This window comes from Motacilla alba, chromosome 4, assembly GCF_015832195.1.
Source record: "Motacilla alba alba isolate MOTALB_02 chromosome 4, Motacilla_alba_V1.0_pri, whole genome shotgun sequence".
In the NCBI taxonomy this organism is placed as follows: domain Eukaryota; kingdom Metazoa; phylum Chordata; class Aves; order Passeriformes; family Motacillidae; genus Motacilla; species Motacilla alba.
The window spans coordinates 55,303,468-55,331,299 of record NC_052019.1 but is presented as its reverse complement, the minus strand read 5'-3'; the positions used below and the strand labels follow the sequence as shown (position 1 = coordinate 55,331,299).

Sequence of the window (27,832 nt, the reverse complement as noted above, 5' to 3'; positions counted from 1 at the left end):
GGAAGAATCAGTCCTTTTCTCTCCCATTTGCTACGGGCAGGTGTGAATGGCGCTTTCCACATCAGTGGTTCAACAGCCTGACATAGCTTGGGATGTTCAAAATTAAAGCCCAGCATGGTTTGGCTGCAGCAAATGATGGAGCAGAGGGCACAGAGTGTGGCAAGGCTCTAACATCAAACACTGAGTTAAATAATGGCTGAAGGAGCAGCTCTGGCTTGGCAGAGGTTTGGGATTTGCACTCCCCTCTCAAGCACCAGACATAAGCCTCAACAACACGGGAGGGATGTAGAGGGGAGGATGGGAAATATCAGGAAAACCTGATGAAAGCTGGGAGGCAAGTCTGTGCACAGCAGAAGCAGTTTTCTCCTTTCCAAGAGTTGGCCTCTTCTTCCTCCTTTACCCCAACACAGGGAATGGGAAAGGAGGAGAGGAAACCTCCTCTGTCAGGGCTTGAGGTCTTGGTGAGAAGAGAATTCCTTGTGGAACATATAACTCAGAGACTTCCAGTACCTTGTTTCAGCAAACAGGCTGTAGTTAAGGACAGTATCCCCATTAACAAAGGCTACCTCAACATGTTACTATGGAATTTAAAATAAAAATATATGCCTGAAAAGGTACAGACAGAACATAAAAACCACCTTACCTGAAAACTCAAGAGATGCAGTGCAACAAATAAATATATTTATTTTTACTTTTTTCCTTTTTTTTTTTTCTTTAACAACAGCAGCAGAATAATTGCAAATAGTTGTTTTTTTGTTTTTTTTTTGCCAAGTATGTACTTTGCTTATTGATTTTTGCATCCAGGGTGATCTACAGCTACAGCTTAGTTTTGTATTTCTTTTTCAATCAGGTTCCTCCTAGGATAGATAGAGTGACTAAAGTATTCAGAGCTACTAAAAACTTATAAGGTGTGTAACAGAGTGAACTACTTCACAGTCATAAACATAATCCCTAAAGCAAACACACAGGAAGACTGTTTTGTTCACAGCTGGGAGTTGAGAAGAAGACTCTTTTTTTCTTTTCGGCATCTTGCTGTTTCAGTCAAAGTGGATTTTGTTCTCCACTGTTACCCTTTCAAAAAAAAGCAATTATAAAAATTACCTAATAAAAACATACTCTCATATTTCAACAGTTTTTATGCCAGTTTCTCAAGGACTATTCTAGAAAAGTCAGCTTGTTCAACCTAATATAAGAAGAAGGTCAAGTATGGAAAATCAAGAGTAAGAAAACCTCACAGTAAAAATAAGTGTGTCTGTAGCATGTAGTGGTTAGTTGTAAAGAAGTGAACAAAAGAAAAAGCCTCCCTAGAAGGTGTAGAGCTACATAGCCACCATCTTTTTATAGCAGGTGTATTTTCTACCACAGCCTTGATTTTTATTACTTTATATTTTTTAAATAACTTAAAATAATAATGAGTTTGCCTGCCAGCAGCCAACTCAAAAACACATTGGAAAAAGACAAAAAACCCAGCCACCATTACAGTGGTAGGGAGAAATTCTCCTCAGCAGCCAATTTTTGTGTCCAGTCCTTTCCCTTCTTAGCAATCCCAAACTTCTGGGATATATTCAGCTTATTAGGAATGAGAGCTCTTCAATACAGACTTGGTTTCACTGAAAGGAATGGTGAACATTTCCCTTCTGCAGCCCCCTGTGAGTCTTTCTAGCAGCTCTGCAGAATTCTTGTAGCAGCAAGCTGCAGCAAAAGGAAAGGAAAGAATACTCCATCCAGGTGTGAAATGATTCACAGGCAGCATCTGAGATCTTCAAAGGATTCTCAATCAATACTTCAGCCTGAATCCCAGATGAGTGGGCTGTGATTTTATCTCATCTGTCAGATGGGAGAAGCTGCCTGTTTGTTCTTGAATTAACTTCTTTCATCTTTGCTGCCACAATATTGCATCTGACTGCACATCTTTCATCATTCTGAGTGCCACTCAGTGCACAGAAAAATAAACCAAGCCATGGCCCTTGGCAATCCATGTAACACAGCAGCAGCAGACATGGTTGTGCTCTAGACTCTGCCCAGAAGCGCTGACCTGAAAAGCAGAGGGAAATGCAAATGGGTAAAGGCAACCATTAGAACGACGTAAATCTTCTCAGACAGAGTGACTGTGATAAGGAAGCTGTGAAACTGAGATTCCAGTTACTGCAGGTTTTCATCTTGTCACCCTGTGTAATGTGGAATGTCTGTGCCCTGATGTGAGTAACTCTCTCCCTGTCTTCTCCTCAAAATGAGTGAAATCAATCAGATGGAATAGTTATATCCCCTGCCTCAGTGGTTCAGGTATCCTTCCACAATTAGTAAAATCAAAGAGCTGGTGAGGCTGCATTCTAATAGCAGCAGAAGAAAAGCCAAAAATATGACTTTGCTGAATATTTTTACCCAGCCTGAACTCTAAGTTGTTAACTGGTTTTGTTAATGCATGTGCCCCAGAGTGATCTTTAGGCAAACCTCAGCCCTGTTTGAAAGGCTGGCGCAGGAAGAGATGCAGAAGCTGTGAAAACATCTGTGTGGCATCCAGAGTGCTCTGTATAGTACTTGTGAGGAAGTGGGGATTTCTTGGAGTTGAGAAAGTACTTTCTTCCTTCACTGAGCAACACAAGGAATTAAAATACAAAATTATTTATTCTAATTCCCATTTCCTAAGGGAAAGTAGGACCAAGAGGGTTTAAGATAAAGACTGATTGATCTATTTTTTCCAAGAGATAGGGGTGGGGGGGATTTACAACCATGCTGCACCCCATCTGTTGACACATGTAACTCTCCATTTGGTTTTAACTGCTTGATGCTTGCTCTGTATCCCACTCTATTTATTTATTGATCCGGGTAACCTCTGACACAAACCTTAGTGTCTTCCATCTGTCCTTTTCAATGTGGTTCTCAGGACCTTCACTTTCATAGGAAGCCAAGTAAAGTGCTGCAATCAGAAGCAAATACATTATGTTAGGCCTACTGGCATTTTAAAATTTGCTCTCCCTGCAAAGCAGTCTGAGTTAAATGAAGCAGGCATTTATTATCAATCTCTCAGTTTAGGGCTTCAGAATCCCATTAGGAAGTATAGCATTGCTTATAACTGCACCCAGACAATGCTAACAAACTGTGCATGAGAACAAAGACTACCCTGAGGGGGGAAAAGCCAACCAGCGGAAACTCAAAAGCACGAGGAGAAGAAAGCACTCAAGAGAAAATAAAATGAGCCCAGGGACATGGTGCTTTGTCAGTAGCCAGTGAAGTCCCTATTTTCTTTCTTAAGCAGCACTCTTTAGTGCAAAGTATCCTGAAAGTCCACATAAATACATTTCATGTGGCATTTGCAGGGACCACATCAATTTAGTTCATTCTATTTCAGAACCAATGTTGATTCTCACAGACTATGTGCACATAAAAGAAAAATCTTATCTTCTCTGTCATTTGTAAGGGAGGAACATTTTTCACTCGCCAGATAGAGATGTCCCCAGGACAGTCTTTCCTTACTGTGAGGAAGCCACAAATTAAGACAGAAAGAGTTTAAGCAGTAGCCAGTGACACCATCCCTGCAGAAGTCCAGAGCTCCTTACCATCATCACTGAAGACTGGGACAGAGAGCAAGTACTGCAGAATCTTCCAATCCCTTTCAAAAGGACACTCCACTTGCTTCCATGTCATAAATTCACTGACTTGTTTTGCCAATTCCCAAAATTTCTGTCAAAATACAAAGCAGAAGAGGTGCTATATATTGAACAGCATTGCTTACCCTGAACATCTTTTTAAAAGGAGGGAGAGATCTTGGTTTGGAGACCAAGGCTTCGATTGTCCTTGGCTTTTAAGATAGAATTGAACATGATCTGACTCAACAACTCAGCTTCTAACTTTTGTGTTCCTGTTTTAAGCAATGATAACTACCTACTCCTTCACCTTGTTAAAATTGCTGTTGTGAATACAAATACAGTAGATCATGAAGTGCACTTAATTTTTTCTTTTAAGAGGCTGGCAACACTCCTTATGCCCAAATTTTAACTTCATTGATGCTTATGCTTTTTCTTTTGCAATTAAATACATAGTGATTTCCACATCAGATGCTTAATACTGGCACTTCAAAATCTAGATGTTTCCTGTCAGTTAGCAAATATGAAATGCTCTATTTTCTTGCTGGAAATGTATGCCAAAAATAAACACTCCCCATGTAGTGTGCTGATGCCATTATTTGATAAGCTCTTTCAATTAAAGTTTAACATGCCACAAGTGCATGTGGATTCCTTGAGCAAAAGGGCATTGCACAGCCTAGTTTTAGAACCTTAAGGCTAATTCAGGCCTATGACTACAACTGAAATGTACTGCACTTTTGTGTGGATAACCCAAGCTTCTTGAAAACTGAAAGTACCAGGAAACAAATCATTGGGTAACTCACATTGTGTCAGATACCAAGCATAAAATCAGAGGCAGAAAAACTACTGGAAGACAAGAGATTCAAAACTCCCTCGCTGCTGCTCTATCACATATTTCTTCAGAGACAATCTGGGACTTACATGCATGAAAATGCTGCCTATATACCTTGTTAAAGGAGGAACTTGCTTTTTATGTGAGGAATTAAAAGATAAAGCCCTAAAAATTGAACATTTTGTCATTAACTATAACAAACCTGTGAATTGAAATGTTGAGATGAATTTGAGCACAGGGAAGAAGTTCTGACTTTTTTTCCCTCCACTAAAAGAACTAGTAATGTTGAAAGTTTCTATAAACAATCCATCTTCCATAAAACTGCTTTTTCCTGACTACCTCCCGGCTCCCTTGAGAAGTAACAGATAAACTCAAATTCCAGTCTATGTTTGCTCTCCCAGAACCCAGTGGAAATTGGACAGTGATCTGCTTCAGTTTTCTGTTAAAGGGTCTGACCCTGCATTAAAACCCCACTCAGTGCTCCCCTTACCTCAAAATTGACATGACCATTGGGAAGGCGATTGGCACAACCCTCATTGAGGAAGTAAATATCCTTGATCAAGAGGCTGAAGAAAGGTATCACAATCTAGGGAGAGAGCAGCATTATTATCAGTCTGGTCCCGAATCAAGACACAATGGTCGACAGAGAAAAATGAAAGGAAGTCAGGTGATACAAAAGGTAAGCCAAATAAAGAAGGACTAAGGATTCTACATCTTTACACAAAAACTGCACATTCACTACATTTTAAAATACAAGTCTCTCCACAAAGTCCTCCATTTCTATGTCACGTATTTCTTGTTCTCATTTTTTCTTTCTTCCTTGCAGATTCCAGAAGATAAATGGTCAGAGGCACCTACTTCTTACATGTAATTCCTGCAGGGTATCTTGTAGTGTAGCTTTCCCTCTTGACAGGACTTGGTAAGCGAGAGGAGATGCACATTGAAGCGTGGCAGGGAATACTGGGGTACCAGCACAAATGGCTTGAGCTACAATTCCCTGAACTCATGCAAGTCATGGAACCTTGGTACTGATTGGCTTAAAATTAAGCATTTCCTGCCAACTGAACAAAGTATTTTCTTTGGAGAATGCTGGAGAATTTTACTCTCTTAAAATGGTTCTATTTTAATTTTCATCCTATGGAAGTTTTCACAGCTACACATCCTTGTTACAACTGGGGATAAAAAAAAATCACTTATTATTTCCATGGAACACTTCACTGCACCATATTTCAGTATCTCTAAGTTCTTTCTTTGAAGTGTTAAAACTGACTTTTCTCTGAAAAGAAGTAAGCCTCTTACATTTAGACTTCTGGTACTTTGAATGATATGTGAACAGATCCTTAGGACTCAGAAAGACGTTCCATGTATAACAACAGCACAAATCAGCAGACTGCACGTGGATTTGCTTCATCTGCCTGGTAGTTTATTCCAGGAACTCCAAGATCATGTTTATTCAACACAGCATGAAGTCCTAATATCATAAGGAGTTGATGAGCAACTGCTTCCAAGTGGAGAGCAGCTTGGAAGCTATTTGATTCCTTTCCACAAGAACTACCACTGAGAGTCTGCATCTAAAGACTACACACAGGAAGGGAATGCCACAGCTCTGTCTAGATTTGAGGTTTAGAATACCTTTTATAAGTAAGCTTTAAAGCCTTTCCACCTTAAGCCATGAATTACTGGAAATTTAGCACAAGCAGCAGCTTTAAGAACAAATTACTAGCAACCTCATGTCAGTCCTTAGCCTTTCTGTTTGTGGTATGGGTTTGTGAGATAGAGGTGTCTGTCAAACCAAAATGAGCTGAGGCAATGTGCTTATTTCACTTAAATAATCAAAGTGATCATTTAATGTTTGGACTTTCAGCCAGCACCAAACTGATCTGGCAGCTTTTTATAAGCCCACCAGGGGTAGAGTTGCTGAGAATGAGAATTCCAGGATAAAGGTTTACCGTGCAACTTAACAGGCACATTTCCCTTTTGCCCACTGCCAAGCCATTTGCAAACACAAACACACCTTCTCTCTGTTGCTGTGAGCTGTCAGGGACCTCTGAGTCGCTCCGCGCAGAGCAGTTCGGTAATTGTAAAAATTGCTGGAAGGGTCCATCTGATGCTGCAAGGCATGAAAAGATTCAAATAATGAGGTACACACAAGCCTTTTTCAACTGAGCAACTCTTAAATAGGAAAAGGTCTTCTGAACAGCCCCACAAATGCAGCTTTGTAGAGGACTGCGTATCACTCTGTCTGTTCGTTTGATCAGAAGAGAACCTTATTTTAAAAAATGTACATTCAGCACAACAAAGGATGCAATATATTCTCTTGGATAAATCACAAACTCATATAGTGCTGCACCTGCATGACCTTTGACAAAGGTCAGCTGGATGATATCCATTAAGAGCACAAATATAGTAAATTAAATGTCATAATGAAGCCAAACTCACATTTTTGAGCAGTTAAAAGTAACATGGTATTAACAGCCTCCTGTCCAAATATTAGCCAGACTTACCTCAAGAATATCAAATTTGGCTGTCTTCACTTTTGCCCAGGTTTTCTTTAATCGAGACACAGGACTCATGTTCATGCCAGCTTGATATAAGAGAAAGAGATTGTTGGAGTATTTAAAAGAAAAAAAATCTTTCAGGTAGCTTGGACCAGTAAGTATTTATAAAGCAAAGAATCTATTACAAATAACAAGTATTTTCAATGGAGCTGCTCAAGAAATCAGAGTCATTGTTTCCTTCAAATTAAAAATAACCTTGGAAACAAAATCTTCATCTAATAGAATGAAAGCTCTAAAAAATGTTATGACATTGTTTAATGTGGATTTGATAAAACACGTGTATACAACAGCTCTTAAAAATGCTATGACATTATTTAATATGGATTTGATAAAACATGTATATACAACAGAAAAGCTCAAATGAGTGTTCTGAACACCATCTCTTACACAATTCATTGAAAACTACACATAACTATAAAGTTTTCACATTTCATATGAAAAAAAAATCTTCCCAGTATTTTTCTACCAGATATAAAGAGGTGTGGAATTTTTAAACCACTAGGATGTGACAGAAATTATGGAAGATGTTTCAATTCTCCATATTACAGGGAAAGTTACTATTCCAATTCAGCACTAAATTGGTTGGTTTAAAAAACCAACTTGGGGGATTGAGGTCTCTGAAGAGTTGCAAAGAAAATTTTAGTTTATACCAACTTTATATTACACACATAGCACTACAACAGTGTCAAGCAACTTCATGCTGCTGACCAAGCTCAGCAGTAGACTTCTGCGTGAAGCACTCTGCTTCCTTCATCCAGATTTAAACAGGGATAAAATAATATCTCAGTACACATACTCACAAATAATAGCCATTAAGGAATTGAAGTTGCCAATGTTAAAACATTCCCGTGCCACATCGATGAAATATTCTATCACTCTTGCTCTGTGCTTCTTCTTCACAGGCTGCAAGAGATGCATTTGTAGGGTTATGCTCAGCAGGAAACAGCACTCAGACACATCCCCAAAGAAATAAGACCCCTGTTATAAGTCTTTTCCATATGTACCACAGCTTCAGACGATCCTTTACATGTAGAAGTTACACTATTGTGTTCAAAAGCATTCAGGACAGCAAGGACAAACCAGATCCCAGGCAAGCAGAGAGCAAGGACAACAGGCAAAGAGGCTCTGCCAAGAAGAAGGATATGAAGAACAGCAGAGCAGAGTAGAGGGTCAGCCAGAGGAGAGAATGTGCCTCAATTCACAAGGGCCTTCCAGAGAAGAGAACAGCAGGCCAGACATGCTCATGTACCAAGAAGGGCTAACCCAGAATAAATCATCACTGTCACACGAACAAGGCTGAGGCACCAGTATAATGCTAAAAACACTGAACTTACTTCTTCTTCAGATGTGCTCTAACTGCATCCAAATGTCAACAATTACAGAACCAAGTGAATGGAACAAAACCTTTCAGCACAAAAAGCCCATGCTTACCATACAGATTTCTGTTGCAACCAAGTAACTGAGCCTGTTGAACCACTCCACATAGGCCTCAAGATTCCGAGTCTTCTTTCGATCTCCGTAGCAGCTCTACAGACAGAAATAAAATAGCAACTTTTAGCACCGTTTTTATCTTTTCCCTGGGAGATCTTTTGGCTTTCTGCCTTGCCATTCTCAAACACTGTCAAGTAACCAGGAATAACTCAAATTACCCAAAGTGACAAAAACCATAGAGGGAAAGCAGCAGTGGTACTATTCAAGCATGTGTAACTTCCTTCTGAGCTGTGGGCCCAGTAAGGCACTCCAGCAGGCACATGGAATGCTTTAAGTCCTACTGGGATGCTTTAAGGACCTTAGACAGACTTATGCAAACAATCAGGGATAAATATCTACATAAAGCTCCCTTGAATATGCACACTGTTTCAGTCCTTACTCCTGTTCCTGTGACAGAGTAGATAAAACATTAGGCTCTCTTCAAGTGCAGGGGGTAAACAGAGATCAGACACATTATCTTTGGCTGTTGATGATAAATGGACATACTGCATCCATGTTTGGGAGATCAGCTCTACCATTTTGATGGGATTATCCCTTTCCTGAGCAGTGCTATGCTGTATCACCTTGGAAGCCTTCCCACACTACACCTCAGGGCTGCCTAAAAAGGGTTAGACAGTAGTTTCAGTGATCTCTATCTGGAAAAACAATTTCAGAGACCATCTGATTAAATATCAAGTTGTAAATTTATTCTGTATATTCATTCTATTCTGTTTGTCAGTTTAAAGTTAATTCAAGTTTTAATGGACTGACTTTGTCACAGTTTATTTATAGAGTTTAAGTCATCTTGAAAATCATAAAAAATTAAGTAATTTTGAAAACAGCACTCAAAGAGATGACAACTCCATCATGGCTGGTTAAAAACATTGCATATTTGCCCTCCATCTCACATAGGCCTAGAGCCCTCTGTGGTCTTTTTGTTATGTCTATTTGCTCTACCTGCAAATCCCGCCTTGTGCCACTTGGCTGCAGAGAGTTCAGTTTACTAAAAAGGAAGAAAATATGTTGAAAATGAATAATGCAGAAGGCAAAGTTAAACCCAGCTTCTTCCAGCTGTAGGCCACATAAATGGCCTTGGGAAAACATTCAGGATTAAGTTCTCCCTTAGCTTAAGTCAGAAAACTCTGGAAATGTGTTCATTTAAGTCAATTTGTTGGCTGAGTTCTCAAGCTTCAGGAGTTGTACTCCAGAAAAAAAAAATTAACAAAATGTTTAATGGGAATACTAAAGCTTGTTTTCTACTGGTCTTCATTTATTGCTGGACCTCACTTCCTGCACCTGATGGTAAATGATGCATTTCAGAGCTGCTCCAGATCTGCTCCCATTACCTTGTCATTATTCAAAGGATCCTTTTGCACGAACGCCTGGATAAATTCTTCTGGTCCAATATAATTGAGTCTCTCCTAAATAAAGCACAGAAGCAGCCAAGTCATATCCCCTGTTAACCCGCACTTCAAAAAGAGGGGAGGGATGAAGTCATCCCAGGGAGTGTAACAACTCACAAGCTCTATGTGCGTCAGCTGCTGAGCTAACACATAGGGATCATTGCAGACTGTGATTATGTCCCTCTGCATGGACTGGGGCTTGGTCTTCAGGAGCGTGAGGCGATCTGTGGATGTGGTGGCATCAATTTTGGCAAGCACTTCCTCGTACTGGGTAACTGCGGCCAGCTTCCGGATCAGGTTCTGGAGGAGCTGCTGCACGTTCTTCCGGTACATCTGTTTCAACATCAAACAATCAGAAAGCACCTCCAAAATGTGAGAAGACAGCATTGAAGTCTGCATGTCACTACAACAGATGGATGCTGATACCTGTACTTGTTGTCAAGATAAGCTCTATTATGTGAATTTGTAACATTAGCATCTCATCAGACCAAAAGGAATCCAGCTGAGGGTTTAAGCAGTGATTGTCTCACAGGTTCAATATTGACCCAGTTAGCTCAAAGAAAAGATGTGTTCAATCCACTCCTTGAAAAGTAACAACCACCACTGGAGGAAATACAACAAATAAAAATACTCCATCTTCTCCTGCTTAAGACAACAGAAAAAAACAAATACGTGGCCATTCAGTGATAAACAAAGGGCCTGCTTCTCTCTGCAGCAAATCACGACCAGTTTCACCAAAGTCAGAGCTCAAACTTGCAGTGCATCTGAGGAAAAGGAGAAGATAATAAAACTATCTCTCTCTTCTTTTGCCTTTGCAGGCCTTTCCATGTAGTGATTTAAGTCACCAGGAGTGACAACTTAAAGTAATAGCAGATCTCAACTCTTAAGTAGATAGATCTGTGTAACCAAGGGGGTAAGTCTTCCAGATTCCGCGTATCATCCTAAAGCATTAAAGCAAAACCTAAGTGGCTTAAAAAAGGATCATCCAAAAACTATTGTCTGCACACTACAGTATGACCAGTGCAAGGCAGCAATATTTCCTTTATTCTGATGAATTTGTCCTTTTCTCCAAAGATTTTTCCAAATCTGTTGTTTTAAAGGAGAGATATGTTACTCTGGTGAGAGGTTTTGGTTGTACTCTTACTACCAGCTCTTAAAAGAACTGGAATACAATAATTCAGGAAGTGGAATAAGAAGCTATAAGTAGAACTCTAGTGAACAGGAGTAGGAAACTGCTCCTTTTGTATCCTTTAAGGTAATGACTCACAAACATCCAAGTGATCTTTAGAAAGGCAAGGTCAAGGAAGTTGCCATTTACTGTACCAAGCAGTTCACAATAAAACAAGTCAATTTACTGCAGTGCTTCCTTTAACTTTGTCTTTTTAAAGGAAACATCAAAGTCAAAAAAACCTCAAAGCTACAGCTGGAAAGGATCTATAGTTCTCTGAGTAAGATTGCTCCCTTTGCGCAGTTTCTAGCAGCTTTGTACATCTGCCATTCCCTTCAACAGACGATTTCACTGTTTAAACTGCCCGTAGTGCCAGAAACTTCACTGCAGACAACCCTTCCCTCTTCCCATTTCATTCTTCCATCCACCAATTTAACTTCCTCCAGGCTAAGCAGCTCTTTTTCTTTGTGCCAGTGAGCATTTTTCAAGTGGGTGTGAGCCCTCAATCGCAACTACTTTGCCTGGAACTAAACTTAAATTTCCTACCTTGCTATGATGAGCATCTAGAAACAAAGCAACCCGGCACCCCTGGAGTGAGGGCACACCTCTTGCCTCTTCTCAGTCCAGAGCTCCCTGGAGCTATCTTGCAACCTTCAGCTTGCACATCAAATTGTGTCTCTTTCTCCTTTTTATTTCATACCACATCTCACTCTCTTGTCCCATCTTCTTCCGTCCCTCCCCCCTCTGACAACATCAAAATGTATTTCAGCTTCCAAGTTCAGTTCAGGTTTGTTCTTTTCCATGCTTGTGTACAGCCTCTCAAAGCTCTTCTAGGCCTTTGGCAGCACTCTCAGCTTCTCTGAGTCCAGCTTACCTCCACGCCTGTTAATGCTGTTTGCTGCCTCATCCATACCATTACTTAAAAGCTTATATAAGGAACACTGGTCCCTGAGGAACACTGGAAACACAATGCCATTTAGCAATTGCTATTTGTGTTTATAGTTCTTCCAAATGCCACTCCAGTGTCTTTTGCAATCGCAGTATTATGCCAGCTACACAGGATTTACTTACTGAAACCTTGTTAATTCCCTTCCACTAAGTAAATATAACCCTTGGCTTTTGGCCGTGTTTATTTCAGTATTTAAAAGACAAGCATCAGTTAAGCTGATCATCAAAATATTTCATAATACCCATATCTGAAAAGTGGGATTTTGAGAAAGGTCAGGTGTGCTTCCTTGTGTGCTCCATCCACAGGAAGGAAAAGGACACATTTCCTCTGAGTTGATATTTTAAGCTTGAGACCATGCTTCCTGGTCCACTCCTCTTTAGGAAGTTTCTCCCCAAACCTGCTATAACTTTTCCACTGACCTACAGGTCAAAGGCCCAATTCCAACACACCTTACTCAAGAAGTGATCATCATTGATAAGGATTTCTCAGCTATTGTCCTAGCTAGCTTCTTCCAAGTAAAATGATAAATACTAACATCCACCAAGTTGTGCTTGTCTGCACGAAATGGGATTATATTATGGGCTTAGAGGTGGAGAGAACCTTGCCCATGCTTTGGAAAAGATCTGCTTATGCTGTGTCGTTTCATCCTAGGCTTAGGTACCCAACAGAACTTTTTGCCTACCAGCACATTGGTAATAAGTTTTCCTAAGCACCCAGATCCAAACCGTGTCATTAACAGCAATATCAAAGCAGTAATAGGAACGTCTTTTTATCCAGTAACTTTGTGTGCAGACAACTTACCTCATCCCCACTGGCTATTCTTTGTGCCAACTCCTTTAAGTTCCTCATCATTCTTTCATCACGGAAATCATAAGGAAAAGTCTCTGTCCACTCAGTCAACAACTGTAGGATTTTTGGTGCAATTTTCTGGGTCCAGTTCTATTTGGAAACAGCAGTGAGGAATGTTACAGGTAACAGCAATGCAGGAAATATCTAGCTCAAAGGAAATAGAATTCTACTCTGCAGGACCCTGTGGAATGTCAGGGTATGAACGTCAAGTAAATTTATTCTTAACTTCATTCAGCATTGGATTATAGGCCAGAGCCAATGGCCATGGAAACCAACTACGAGACTCTCACTGGCTTAGCTGACCTGGAAATTAGGCCTCAGGTGGGTGGAAATGACTCCCCTCATTATCAGGAGTGCCTCAGTGCAAGGCATTGATAGTGTTTCCGTAAGTTATGACTAACCCTCAACAAAGAAAGTGGTGAATTTCAGTTGTGCTATGACCTATGCATGCACTACACCTTATAGAGAGAAACCTGTGTACAGGCAGAGAAGGGATGGTGAGGAGATGTGGTGGTCAGAGGCTGCCTTGGGCATAGTGACCACAAAATGATTTTTGATTCTCGGTGAAGTAAGGACGAGGGTCAGCAAAACCCATGCCTTGGACTTTCAGAGGGCAGATTTTGGTCTGTTCAGGACCCTGTTTCACAGATTCTCTCAGTAAAACAAACAATGCAGCAGAAGCAGCAGCCCTCATGGAGGACAGGCTGAGCAGTATGGAAACTGCCCATGAATCTCACTGAATAAAGGGTCAAATTCTAATTGCTTGCATCAGATTTTCTGCCTGTTCTAACCCACTGAGGACCCTCTTGAATAGGAGCATTTTGGTTTGGGCAGGGACCTGGGAAGTCCCTGGGAGTGTGGGATCTTACCTTGTCCAGGCCAGGCTCACAGAGTCTCTGCTGCTCAGTGCACAGGTGGCAGACTTTGGCCATGAGCTCGTACGGGTGCATGAAGAGGCGGGAGCTGAGGAGGAAGGTGAAGATGTATGTCCTCTGTGAGCAAGAAGAAGACAGAGAAAAGCATAAATTACCAACATTTTTTATATTTTCTCGAAATGCCTTCTTGAAAAATCTGTACTTTACTATCTGCAGAAGAAAACTCTACATGTGGCTGTGCCAAAAACAATTACTACAGAGGTAAGCATTTAATTTAACACTTATCATTGCTCCAGAACCAGTATTATAAGTTTGTGCTCGAGCCAAGTTATGCAAGATTAAACCAAAACAAGGCAGGGCAAAGGTGGTTTAGTTCTCCTATTGCACAGAGCCTTATTGCAAGCTTATTACCTGAAATTACTCAGAACAAAATTTCAACTCGTCTTCTCCTGCTCTACAGTAAACCTTCAACTCCTGGGTGAAAGCAGAGAGAACTACATAACTTAATTTTACAAAATAAAAATCAGTACCTGATTCTGAGATTACAAGAAGAGGCTCCTTATTTTGCTTTGATTTTCCATGTATCACGATTTGAACTCATTGTGAGATGGATATTCAGAATATCCATTCTCCTTTCCACTTTGCCAGCAGTTAAGTATCTATGGCACCCACTCTACAAGGACTCTGCAACGTTCTGGCTCTAGAAACTTGGAATAAATCATTATGTTTGACCAACCAGTGTCTAAATTGCTACATATTTGAAGTTTACACTAAGCATTAAGCACTACCTTAAGTACAGTTCTGTGCTGCTGTTAATTCTGAGTTAAAAAAGATCCTGTCTTGGAAATGTGAACAGCTCTATGACAATAACAGAAGCTGAACATAAGCAGAGTTATGTCTTCAGCAGGAGCATGTCGACAAGTAGAGCTGCAGTTTCATCATCCACCAGTCATCCCCAGCTGCCCTTTCCTGCCACCTTTTGATACCACTCTTTTTTATCTTCTTTTCTAAGAATTATAGAAAATGTCTCAATGTGTGCATATGCCCACACAGGTCAAAAATTCTCAGATGACAAACCTCCTGTTGTCACATCCAGCCTCTGCTGAGCTTAAATAGTGTGGTACTAGTTCAACATTTTGGTTGCTTATTGCAAGTACACGTTGACCTCAGATGAACAGTGGGAAATATGCATTAAAACCACTTGGTTTTGCAATAAATACTTTCATTCTGTCACAACGGTGGTCATGCCTCTCTCTTCAGCTTGCCTGGCAGCATTATTGAGGGTCAATGGTACACACAGTCCACCAAGCAATGAGCCAGTCTAGGTGTGTGCTTTATAAATGAGTCACCAGGGTTGCTCACCTTACAACGGGAGTAATAAAGCATTAGACTTCCTAGGCTGGGTGAGTTACTACAGGATGCACTCAGGTAAAGCACACGTTATCACTGCTGGTAAGCCACCTGAACCCCTTTCCTAGCCATGGACATGACACATTCTGCTCTTGCTGCACATGTTTCCCTTTAGGAGACACATCAGGCCTGGCCACACAGTTAACTTACATCGGGATAGTAATCCACATTGGGTACCAAGTGCTGGATCAGAGCTTCCAGAGACCCTGACAGGAGATTGTTGTCATGGTAATAGAGCCCTCCACAGTTGTCTTCTTTAGTCTGATACAGGTTCCTGTTGTAGCTGCTGCTGTCAAACATGGCTGCAAAGGGAGGCGTCTGCGGCATCCTGCCCTGAGGAGACACACAAAAGAGATAAGGGATAATTCAGGGAAGGTGTACAATGTAAGGGGTTTTCTACCTTCCAGAGATAATACAGCACTAGAAAAAAACCCTCAGTGTCATGCCATGGGTTACCTGCACACAGTAAAGATTGTACTGTTTTTAAGCCTGTGCAGACTCCTCAGGAAAAGGCCAACACAGGCTTTCACCGCTGCCTGTCACAATTGCCAGGTGCTTCTTTATATCTTGTTGTTTGTTTATTAAATGGCAGATAAGGTGTCCAGGCTAAGAGTTAGAAGGAGGTACAAAAATCCTAACAGGCTTTGGGAACTCAAGACTTTCTCTAGAAAGCTTTTGGGGATGTGGCATAATGTTCACTTTGGTCAAATCCTGGAAGTAGCTCCCTAAGAGCAGCACTCAGAAGGGGAAGCAGGTTCGGGCTGTCCCAGGCTGACACACCCCACCAATGCCAGTGCAGAAGGAGAGAGACTGAAGTGAAGCCCTGAAAAGGTTATGTGAGAGGACAGTCTCCTTCATGCAACACGACAGCCATGTATAACTGCAATCCCAAACCTCCCATTTCCCAACTCCACCCTGGTAAATTGGTGCTTGGTTTTCCCAATAACACTGTGAGAGGTGTGACCCAGGCTAAAGCCTGATCCTTCAGTGCATCTGCCTCCACCTACTCTCTGAGTGGCTCTACAGAAATTTGGAAAATCTTGCCTGGGCATAGTTGCTTACCACTCCTGTCCAAGTTCACCAATGATATAAACTATGAGACCTGTTAACAGAGTTCTGTTAAACCTTCTCCCCAGATTCTGTGAAAATGTGATAAAATCCAGCCCTGTGTTTCCCAACTTTAGGAAAAATAAAGCAATTACTCATCAGTCTGCATCTCAGTGCCTGTGGAATCAAAATGTCTTTCCAAGGAAAAGATCAGTCAGTGCTGCAGGCTGTTTAGTCACTCAGAGCAGTGGGTGGGCAGCAAGGGGGCCGTGACCACTCAAGAGCTCTTCTGGTAATGCAGTATCTAAAAACGCCAAAAGACAAAATCTCTCTGATTGCTTGAGTGTTGAGTTATAAACTCCTTCCTTCTCCCTCCTTCCCTGCTTTCTGGGAGTAGCAGTTCTTGTCAGTTTAAGGCACTTAGGTTTTATAGCCTCGATGGGAAGCTAAGTTTTGCCCAGTTTTAACCCCAAACATGCCGGTTTTAACTCTACTGCAGCAGTTACTGGGTGCTGATGGGCATTCAGGGAGAGGCAGATAAACTGCAAAAGGGGATGGCACTTTGTTTCCAGCCCTACCCACAACTTCAAGGCAAGGGAGATCAAACTGAGAAGACAATATCCACAGGCTGCTGTGCTCATGTGACGACATGTGCATGAAAAAAGCATTAATGCCTCTGAGCCATCATTGTAAGAGCAGATGCTGTTTCTTTTCTCTCCATTGTATCCAATCCTATTCGGGAAAAGGCTCTTCAAAGCCACAAACCTCAGGAACACCAGCTTGTGAAGGCACCCCGTTTTGAGAACAACTAGTGATGTGACAGCCTGGAGATAAATAGAGTGCTGCCATCTGTGTGCTCCCCAAGCCACAATAAAGCACTTTTCAGAGTGAGCTCGGTGGAGATGAGAAGCTATTAAGTTATTAGCCAGATTCCTTAACTTGGACCTGGAGCACCACACAGACTTGCTGCTGGCAGTGTGTCCAGACAATGGAGACATTCAAACCAGCACAAGCCTGAGTGGTTCAGTAAATAAACAGTAAAAGAAAGCCAAAAACAAAGGCAGAGAAGAACAGTGAAGAGAGCCTCTTGGCCTACAAGACCTGTGCTAATTCCACCTTGAGACGTGCCAAAAGATATCTGCATCAAAATGGGAAAGACTGAAAAGTCTCAGTGTCTGAAAAGTGACATCAGACACTCTATGCAGCTGTTCAACCAGCGTTTCAATTCCATTCAGCCCGATGAACTGGGAGAAGAATAAAGTAAATACACAGGTTACAGTGCAAAGTGCAGAACTGAACTTAACTGGGTTCCTGTACAAGGGAGGGAATTAATTTTTCAAATTACTGGGCACGTGAAGTGCAACCCTACCATGGCCATGCTGTGCAGCAATAAAGCATCCTGATGCATAAAGACTCCTGGTCTTTCAAGTTCTTTGCAAGGCTAACCCAGTTTAAGGAACAAAACTTTACTGAGGAGCTGACAGGAACCTTCTGCAGCGTTTCCTAGGTTTTCATACCATGTATATAAAGCCACAGACTTGAACCAACTCCAAAATATTCTTCAGCCCACTGACACTGAAAGACGTCCTGCTTGCACCAAAATTCAGATTTTTTTTTTCAGCTACTGTAGCACAGTTTATTCAGTCAAAATGCAAGTGGTAGTGAACAGTGTGTAAACACTGCAACCCACCAAACACTTGTAGCATTGTGGTTCCAAGGTAATATTCCACAGGGAAGTGAGAAAGGCTAGTCTACATCTGCAAAACACCTTGACATCAATATTACCACTTGTAAAAAACCAAGGCGAGTAGCTGTTTCAACCCAGATCTCATATTAACCAAACCAGCCTAATTCAGGCTGAGACTGGAATCTGCAGGGGATTTAGCCAAACTAGCCAGCACTCAGTTTTGATTTCAGGCAATCCTCACAACAAAAATCAGGCAGGTTGAAGACACAGTCTCCTAGAGCCCCATCAACAGGCAAGGAAAAAAAATCATCAGGCCATTAATTTGTAACCATGAAATAAAATTCTCAAAAGTCTGTCCCAAAGGGTGCATATTGTCTCACTTTTTTGCTGTCTATTAGTGGAAGCTGCTTGACAGAGAGGGCTCAGTCCTGCTTCAGTGAGACACCAAGTTGTGGTGATGCTCTGTGTGGGCAGAACTGGGTTTCACCTGGAAGTGAGCAGGACACATTCTCCATGCGATGGAAAGGGCTGATAGCAAAGTGTGACAGAGATAAATATAGCATAGCCAATGGGATGATTCATACAACACATGTGCTTTTCCAGCATGACTCCTTTATTATCTTGACTTTGACTACTCTGCTGTATTTTATTTGGAGGTGGAGACACAAAGCAGCATGCTTAATTCTAGTTAGAAACTTCTTTAGCTAAAGCTTCAGCTGAACTCTCCCTTCAGAATAATTGGAGTGGAACTGAAATTTGGTTACAGAGCAGATAATGACCCACAAATCCGTGGCATACAGAGCAGAGGTATCTTGGAACCTAAAAATATTGTTGACAAAGCTCAGCAGCGCAAGATCTGATGAGCAGGAATTGGGAAAAAATACAAGAAATATTACTCCAATGCAAAATGTTCTGGGAGTTAAAACCTGGAACTTTTTAACTGGGCTTTGGAAACATTTGGCTAGCAACCACATGGAAACTCGTTTATCTCTTCTCTCTTTATTTTTTCTCCCAAGAATGAAAAGAGTGGGTTTTTTTTGATTAAAGATCTGACTTGAAGGAAAGAACAATGAAATAATTTCCTGGCTTTATCATTGATGCTCTCCTGTGACAGAGAGAAGTCAAAAACTCTGCACTGTGGAAAGAGGAATACAACTTTTTTTTTCTGCATTTAGTATCATTATGGAGAACAGGAGACCTTGGGCACTGAGGTCCATATTCTGCCTGTGAGTAGTGTCTGACAAGAAAGAAGCCTCAACCTTCCCAGTAACAGCACTGTAAATAGGAAGTCAGAGCCAAAGACGATGCGCTCAAACCCCCACCCCTCTGCAGGAGCCAAGTTTCAGTTTGGCAAAACTAATCAGACGTTGCTTCCAAGGCTGCCAAGTGCTTTTCCAAACCTTTATGTTAAAAAAAAAAAAAAAAAAAAAAAAAAAAAAAAAAAAAAAAAATCTGTTTTCTACTACGAACAGTGGAAGGTTGCATCGGTTTGTTTTAATTTATATTGAAGAGCTCTGGCTGCACATCAGATTCATAAAACAACCCCAATAATATGGACAGCTGGTGTCCTTCATAGAAGCACCCACTGAGAAGTTCAGTAGTAGCCACGAAAGGTGCCTTTAAAGCCACTGCCAAACATTTTCAGCTCCTCTGTTCGGTACAGTTTTCTCCCATACTATATCCCTCAGGCAGAGGAACGGTATGAGCCCCGTGGCACACCTCCCCCTAAAAGATGCAAACTTCAGAAATGCAATTACATCACCTCAGAGCTGTTCCTTATGCAATCAGAAACCCTTAACCACACTTAACAGGTGATTACCATCCACCATTGTTATTAAGGATACCATCATAAAACTGAGGTATGGCAAAACAAAAGAATGACTTCCTGCAGGAGCCAAGCTCCAGAGAGGGCCCTCATTATCCCTACTCTTTCTTTTGTTAGCAACGTGCCTACAGATGCCCTTACTGGTCCTTAGCTTTCTTAAGCTTGACCTTTCTTAACCTCACCCCTAACTTCCTGTACAATTTCCCCATATTCCTCCAGACTTACACCCCCTCCTCGTCTCCCTAGCCTGTCTTCCATGAAAAGCCAAGAACCTTCCACTCTAATGCTCCAGCCACAGGAGCCATCCCATCACTGATGCCAGCGACATCACACCCATGCAGGCATGTGCGTGCCTCTAATTGTCCTTGTTTGTTCCCCATGCTGTGTGTGTTTGTGCAGAGGTATCTGAGCCAGGCCCGTGACAGAGCTGACGGGCTGGCTGGAGCAGCTGGAATCCTTTTGCAGTGCTCGGGGCATCCACCCAGGCTGCCCAAAACAAAAGCATACCTGACACAGAAACCCATCCCCACCGCATTCCACACAGCTCATCCTGGTGCGTGTGCTTTGCTCACAAAGCTTTTTTTTAACACTGAAAGGTAAAGGGAAATTTTACAGCTCAAGCTACTGAGAAGATAAGAAACCTAAACAACTCCCAGATGGGTGTTTCATGTGTCTTACTTGCAGAAGTTAAGATCACAGAACTATCCCAGCTCAAGCCTTCTTGCTTCCACTTCTTGCTTTGTGATGAATTTGCCATACAATTCTCAGAGTGAGACTTCAGCACCAACGGTGAGTTATAGTTCCTTCCTAGAATTACTTATCAAGTGCATCTTTTAAGAGGCAGAGCACAGAATATTTTTTCATACTCACACAGGAGATGAAAAGAGGAGTGGTATCGGCTTTTTCCAGACTGAAATCAAAAGGAAGATAAAGAACCTCTCATAAGGAATCCAGCCCAGAGGAAGAGGACCAAAACTATCCATGCTGGACAATGTTGTAACAGTAGAAAATAGATTTTGCACAGTTGCTGGTGGGGCAAGAAAAGACCTGAGGTGCATGTAAGAAACCTGACTGAACCTTAAACTACTCTTTGGTTTTCACTAGAACAGCAGAGGATGAACAACTTTGTAAAGTTTTCCAAAAATCACCCAGGCAACAATAAGCTGCGAAGGAAAATGAAAAATGCTGGTAAGCAAAGAATAAAACAGGAACTGAATTTCAAGTAGAGGCATTTTCCTCCTGAATGTGCATTTTTCTTGGGTCTATAAATAGACCCAGCCGATGATTTGGGAAGGTCAGATGCAGCACTGCTGACTGATCACTCACGTATGAGAACTTTGGCACAGTAATTAAGTGAATCCTGAATGACTCGAAATTAAAGTCCTTGGATACTGAACAGCAAAGGTGTGATGGATATGAATACATTTGTGGGTTTACTTGGGAGCATCAGGAACATTGTGGGGTATTTAAGAATGGCTTAAATTTCTCCAAATCTGCAAGCGTAGGAAAAGGGAAGGAAACAAACAAGTTCCTCTTTGTTGCTGATGTGCTGTAAATCATGTCCCCTTCCTAAGCCCCACAACTCAGCTCCCCTTCTATCCTTTCCCATCCTCTTCTTCACTGGGGCAGGAAGAGAGAGAGAGAGTCTAATGATGCTGAAAGCGGCTGTGACAGCATTGCTGCAGTGCCAGAGAAGCACATGCAGGCAGACTGCATCACGGCAAAAATCCCAGCTGCAGGAAAATTACTCAGTCCAGGGCGAGGACAGGACATGTGTTCCTCCCAAACAAAACACATGATACAATTTGTCCGTGTTGCTGGACACACAAAAGCAGCAGCCTTCAAACACACGACACTAAAGGATACCACACCTATAACATATAATTTCTTAAAGCACTTGTCTCTTGCCATGACCACAATGCTGCTTAGATTTCTGTCTGTAGGTTAAAAAACTGAAGAGACCACAACTACTTAAAAAGATCTGAGTGATTAGTCTTCTTGTTAAGTTCATTTTTAAGTTATTTTCAATTTTATGGGTAATTTCTTAATCTGGATGCTGTTCTTTTACCATTTGAATGCAAAATAAGGTTTTCCCCATATGTGTGTGGGGATTTTGTACCTTGTACATCTTTTTGCTAATTCCAGTTTCAGAAGAGAAGTTTAAAACATGAAAAAACAGGATAAGTATATATTGTAAGTGACATGATGAATCAGCATAGCAGTAATTAAATGTCAGAAGGCACAGGAGATTCTAGAAAAGTTCAGTCCATTGCATGCTCCACAGTGACTCTTTAAAACTTGAGGGATTTACAGAATGAATGAAAAGGAAAAAGATGCACAAGAGTCTCAGGCCAGCCAAAGGATTCAATGAGACACCTCCCATCTTAAAAAACAGACAACACATATAGCTAGTTTCTTCTACCAAAATTTCTGAGCAGACAGCTGGACTGAAAGCAAGAATGCTACTAAAGCCTTCCAGTTCTTTACCTTACTGAAGCAGGGTGGGGATTTTAGAAGCAAAGCATTCTCCTTATTGGACCCAGTGCAGCACAGAATAGCTTTGCCATTTGTTCTTAAATATTACAGCCTCAAAACACTAAAATCCCACCTCTCTAATCAGCCAGTGGCAGACTGGTTTGCCAGGGCTGGCGTCCACCAGCAAGATGCAGAGTTCCACAGCCTGGAGGAGCTCACCACCCTCGCTCCCACACTGCTGAGGGGCAGCTGGGATGCAGCTCCTCACTCAGCTCATGGGTTGCTGCAGTTCTGAGGTCAGGAGTTTGAAGGCAAGTGAACAGCAGTGATGTTTTATTCCAAAACAGTACACCGTAAAATGAGTGATTCAGCAGCTGATTCACGGTGGCTGAGATGTCCAGGAATGGGACATGGGGTGGGGTGGAACAGATGGGGCCTGTGATGCCACCATGCTATGCTACCCCCTCTAGTGAATCAGAACTCTGACATGAGTCCTGTAGCTCTGCATCTACAGAGTTCTTCACTCAGCATTGTTTCTGTAGCATGCTTTGTGCCTCCTGCATACTTCAAACTGACAAAACTGAAATTTGATGTTTTCAGCAAAAATGGGAGCAGTTTCCCCTACGCTATCACCAGAAGAGAATCACTGTGGTATTAGACTTTCACTAACCTTGGGGAGTGTGTTCCATTCTATGTGACAGGGATGTGAACCCTGGGATGTGACATGGATCCTAACCCACCCCAGGTGATCCAAGCCAGAAGATCCACCTTCTCTATCTGCATGGGCAGTAGCTAAGCATGGCTCTGGACCATTTCAGAGTGATAACCGGCTTCATCAAGAGCTGTTCACATATCCATCCACAGAAAACAGAATTATTATGGAATTATTTCAGTGCTTAGACCTGGCACCTGGTAGTTTGGATCTGCTTCTGACTCTGCTACAAGCTCCTCACGTGGCTTTAGTCAAGTCACTCAGTTTCTCATTACTGCATTCCTCTGCTTGACAGTACAAAGAGGGATAAGTATGGGGTTATTTCCTTTCATTAAGCACTAAGATCTTTTTTCAAAAGGTGTACAGAAGGTGCATCTTATATTACTGTCAGGAGCACGACACTAGCCTTAAGCATGAAGCTCTCTTGACATGGTTCCTTCTTCAACCTCATCAAAGCAAGATACCTTCTGAATCCCAAAACTGTTGCTCTTTGCAGACACCCATGCTTAGCCTTTTGGTGCAACCTACAGTACACTTCAAAAGAAAACACCTTTCCCTTTTGTAATCATAATAGGCAGCCAAGTTATAATTTACAACAGTAAGCTGTTGTAGTGTTAAATAACAGTACTAAATCTCATTTCACTGTTTCTACCTAAAACCTCATTGCCAGATGTCTCTGCCATTTAGATGATGTAGAAAAATTGCTGGTTTTAGGGCAAACAAATAATATTATCTTTTTTTTTCCCCAGTCACTGAGTCCTTATGTTTCCATGACCAGTACAGAATTTTTACTGACACTTCAATATACAGCAGGCTGAAAGCAGTATTTTCCCACTTTCTGCGACAGAAATACTTCAGTTAAACCCCCACCACCGTAACAACAACAACAACAACAAAAATATTCTTTCCAACGTCTAGATTGAAGATAAAAATGGATGGTTCCACTTTATCAGCTAAGAGAGGAAGTACAGCTCCACATCTGCACCAGTTACACTTGCCTTGCACCCATTTATATCTAGGCTGGGTATCAGCCAGGGCTTCTACAGCAGAGCTGGGTCTGAGGCACAGAGGACTTGTACACAGTTGTCTGCAATCAGCTTGCCCGACTCCTTGGGAAATCAAAGAGAAGCATATTATAGCCGAAATGACTGAAAAGATCTTTTCCCCCCATCTAGGCAGGGCCGTAGCAGACTGGCTTGTGTCAGCCCTGGAGACCAGCAGCAGTTCCCGTGCCCGACTGAGGGTGGACCCCTGGGCTTTGCAATCGATGGTCAAATGCTCTTTGCCCTGAAACAATTACAGCTATTAAGTCACCACCCAGTAGGTATGATATTGAGCAAATGTACACCACGCTGGGCTGTGAAAAGATCACTACAAACATGGCCTAATAGCGTCTGAATCCCTGCAGGATGTTTCAGGGAGGATCAACTCTAGTCCTGATGGACAAGTACTGTCAGTTCAGCACGCTACATTCATGCAGGAGGCACCTGGCCTTGTATCAATGAGAGCAATGACCTCAGAGAATACCCCACTCCCCAGTCTGACTCAAGCTTTTTTATCCTCTGTCTTACTCCTCATGAATCCCAGCGTCTCGCTGTGCAGGCTCACAGCTCCCAGGGTCCTCTCTGCAGGTGTGCTACCTGGCACTCCTGGCCCTATTTCCAGGAGTGACAAGAAGCAAGCAGAGTACCTGACCCCATGGGAGGGGCAGGTGACCCAGGGAACATTTTATTCTGGGGAGAAGATGCATTTTGATGAATCAAACCCAAAATAGTCAGAATGCATGGATCTGAGTCATTCAGTGCTATTCTGGAACCGCCTAGGGAGAGTGAGCTGGATTGTTGTCATGATCCTGAACATTTTCCATTTAAAAATACAGCCATACTAAATGCCACCAGTTCAGGTTCCTCACAGTAGCGATTCAGTTTTTTAATACTACTTCTTACAACAGCTAGAACAGAGGAGAAATTAGCAACAGCTTTCAGCTGGAGTCTTTGCCTCCTGTTTGTAAATTAATGTATTGTCTTGCTGTGGCTGCAAAACGCTCTCTGGAAGCTTTGTTTACAAGCTCATTTTCTATCAAAGTGTCTATTAGATGATGTGGCTCAGTCCCTCATACCCATGCCAAGCAAAGGGCGCTTGTCAGTGCTTGCAGAGTACACCTGTGTGTTTACTAACATTGGGAAAAAATGCTGAAGTATGTGCAATCCCAGATTGTGCCTCCTCCTCTGAAATGCAGGCAATCTATCCCAAACAGCCCTAGCATATATCAGCAGGCCCTCACAGTGATGTACAGCACAGACTGGCAATACGATCCACACAAGAAAACCTCACTTTTTAACCACCCAGCTAGAAAAGTAAAGCCCTACAATGTCAGCTTTCCCAGTTCATATTCCTTCACTGACCACGCTCCAGGGCTGAACTGTGCCTGTCACCTGTGACACAGTGTGACAGCAGCTCACCCCACAGACCAGGAGCAGGCACGGTGACCCTGCACTCCCCGAGGACTGTTCAGATAACCCACACAACCGGAGCACAGGCAACAACACACAGTGCTGTCCCCCAAAACCCCAGCAGAAAGAAACCATAAAGAATGTAAACCAACACACAAAACACATTCAGCACACCACACCAAAAAAAGCCTTTTACTCAGTGCGGGGCACAGCTGTGAACTCAAACCCCGCTAAATCGGTAATTTCTTTCCTCTTTTACAAAGATTTAACAAATCCTACAGTAGCCTGTTTCAGTCCTGCTGTTCAAAGGAGCGATATCCCCACTGCTTATCCAAAATCAGCTATTAGTTCTCCCCAGTACAGCTCATCAGTTAGCTACTTGTCTTGAGTATATTTAGCATTGATTTTCAGCTGATTAACAGCTTCTCTCCAAGGCATCTCATTTGGAAGCCGTAAGATAAGCCTGAGGAAGCCGTACTTCAAAAAGCTCTTCTCAGCTTTCGAAACAGAGACAGCCTAGAGACCCAGTCCTGCCTGCCCAAGTCCCAGTTTGCCACAGATGGCACAGATGACATCTCAGCCCACCAAGGCGGTAATCTCACTGAAAGCAACCCCCTCAACATTCCTAGCTTAGACATAGCTGCCGGAGGTACAGAGCACCTCTTTGTTCCCGGCTCTTTTGATTTTCCAGGCCATTCTTGCCCTTTGAGAGGAGTCAGCCCTCCTCCGCTCTGTTCAGGAGAGCTCCTCTGAAAGATTTCCTCATCCCCCTGTGTTATATTTAGCTTTACACACGGGCAGACTGGGAGACACAGCTTGTTAGGGCTGCCTTAGTTTACAGTCTGGACTGACGCACTGGTCTTGGGTCATTTAACACTGATTTGGGGTCATTTAACATTGATTTGGGGTCATTTAACATTGATTTGGGGTCATTTAACAGTCCTTACTCTCCTCGTACCCCTGAATTGCTGCCACCCTACACAGCGCAGGAGCCCGAAGTTTTACCACACTTACACCCAGCAGATGCCCAGCGAAAGACAGACAGACACACACACACACACACACACTGCCCACAACCCCATTCTACTCAGCCCTACAAACACGATCTGGTAAATCAGTGCTTTTTTATTCTTCCCACCCAAGAAAACCAGCAATCACTTGAACAGACGGGTGTAAAGAAAAGCAGGGAAAGATTCTCCAAGGATTATAGCCACGGAAAAAAAAAATCACATCGTGCAGTTGTAGGACCCTGTTCTATCTTACTACAGGGAAGTGGACAAGCAGAAGGACCCAATCACTGCACCATCACTGCTGGGCTGAAGTTCTCTCCCTTTCCCAGTATGCTGATACCCCCCCAAAAAGTAGCTCTGTCCGTACAGAACTGGGCAGCCAGGAAGGAGATTAAACACCAGGAGGAATGAGACCGTCCTGCCGGGGCTGGCAAAGAAGACAGACATGGATAGACTGATGGATAGACAGATGGATGGATGGATGGATGGATGGACCGACAAGACGCACGGCAGACTCACGCACTGTACCTGGAAGCGGCGGGCGCTCCCGACCCCAGACGCTGCTTTATGGCTCTCACGCACTCACCATCCACGACACAGCACACGACAGCACAGGACGGCACGGCTCGGCTCCCCACGGACTGTGCCGGCGGCGGGCGGAGCGCCGGGAAGCGCCGCTCCCGTCCCGCCGCCGCCCCGCCCGCCGCAGCGCCGGTGCCGCGGGGAGGCGGAGCGCGGCGCGGCCCGCCCGCCCCGAGAGCCCTGCGGAGCCACCGCGGGCAGCCTGGTGTCACCCGTGCCGCTGCCAGGCGTGGCCTCAGCTGCACCGTGAGCCTCCCAGGTCGTATTTCCAGCACGGAGGGTTTCCTCAGCCCGGTGCTGTTTCTTCTCTCTCCCCAGTTCTCATCCAGTTCTCCGTGCAGCTCATGCACAGGAATCTTCAAAAAGGTCTTGTGCAGGTCCGCTACAACTCCTCACCTTTGTTTTCTCTGCCACTCGGTTTACTAGCTTGGATCTGGTGCCCCGTTGCTCTTGGATGGAGTGACAAACACTTTGCTTCTTTGTGCTCTCTCCAGAGCACTCTGAGTTTTCTCTGGTTCAGCACTCTCAGTCAGCACTTTTCCAGGATGAAAAGTCCAGGCTTACCTAGTCACTCTATAAACAGGGTCCAAATCTTGGACAAGCCTTGTTATCCTCCACGAACGTTTTTGCAGTACCTCTAAACGTGAGGTGAGGGGAATGGAGCTGTGTTCAAGGGTCAATTGAACCTCAGATTTAGGGAGCAATACTCCAACTTTCCCTGCTGCCTACTCTCCTCCTAACATTTTCTCATCTATGCTCAATTTGCTTTTTTTGACCCCTCAGAACATCCATCCAAGGTCTTCCTATGGAGTGGCAGCAGCCACGTCATATTCTGAACTTGACGAGTGAGGCTAACTGCATGCATCAGATCTTTCAGTAACTGAAGAAAAATTGTCTCTGGTAGTTAAGGGTTTGAGAGACAGGTGTCTCTAGGTACTTATTT

The 27,832-nt window shown here is 42.8% G+C and overlaps 1 protein-coding gene across 2 annotated transcripts; it reads right to left on the bottom strand.

Moving 5' to 3' along the window:
• Window positions 1-659: 659 nt before the first annotated feature.
• Window positions 660-27,032, bottom strand: RASGEF1B (RasGEF domain family member 1B). 2 transcript variants are annotated; one of them, XM_038136142.1, is made up of 14 exons: window positions 26,894-27,032; window positions 15,249-15,431; window positions 13,683-13,805; window positions 12,766-12,903; window positions 9,965-10,180; window positions 9,791-9,865; window positions 8,406-8,501; window positions 7,775-7,877; window positions 6,921-7,000; window positions 6,431-6,526; window positions 4,907-5,002; window positions 3,558-3,681; window positions 2,845-2,917; window positions 660-2,035 (listed from the first exon to the last, which is right to left on the bottom strand). In XM_038136142.1, exons 1-14 carry the CDS (start codon window positions 26,894-26,896, stop codon window positions 2,011-2,013), a joined length of 1,431 nt encoding a protein of 476 aa, XP_037992070.1. In that variant the 5' UTR covers window positions 26,897-27,032; the 3' UTR covers window positions 660-2,010. The 2 variants fall into 2 exon arrangements, with proteins under 2 accessions (XP_037992070.1, XP_037992072.1); XM_038136144.1 differs by having other exon boundaries at window positions 26,836-27,013.
• Window positions 27,033-27,832: the final 800 nt, after the last annotated feature.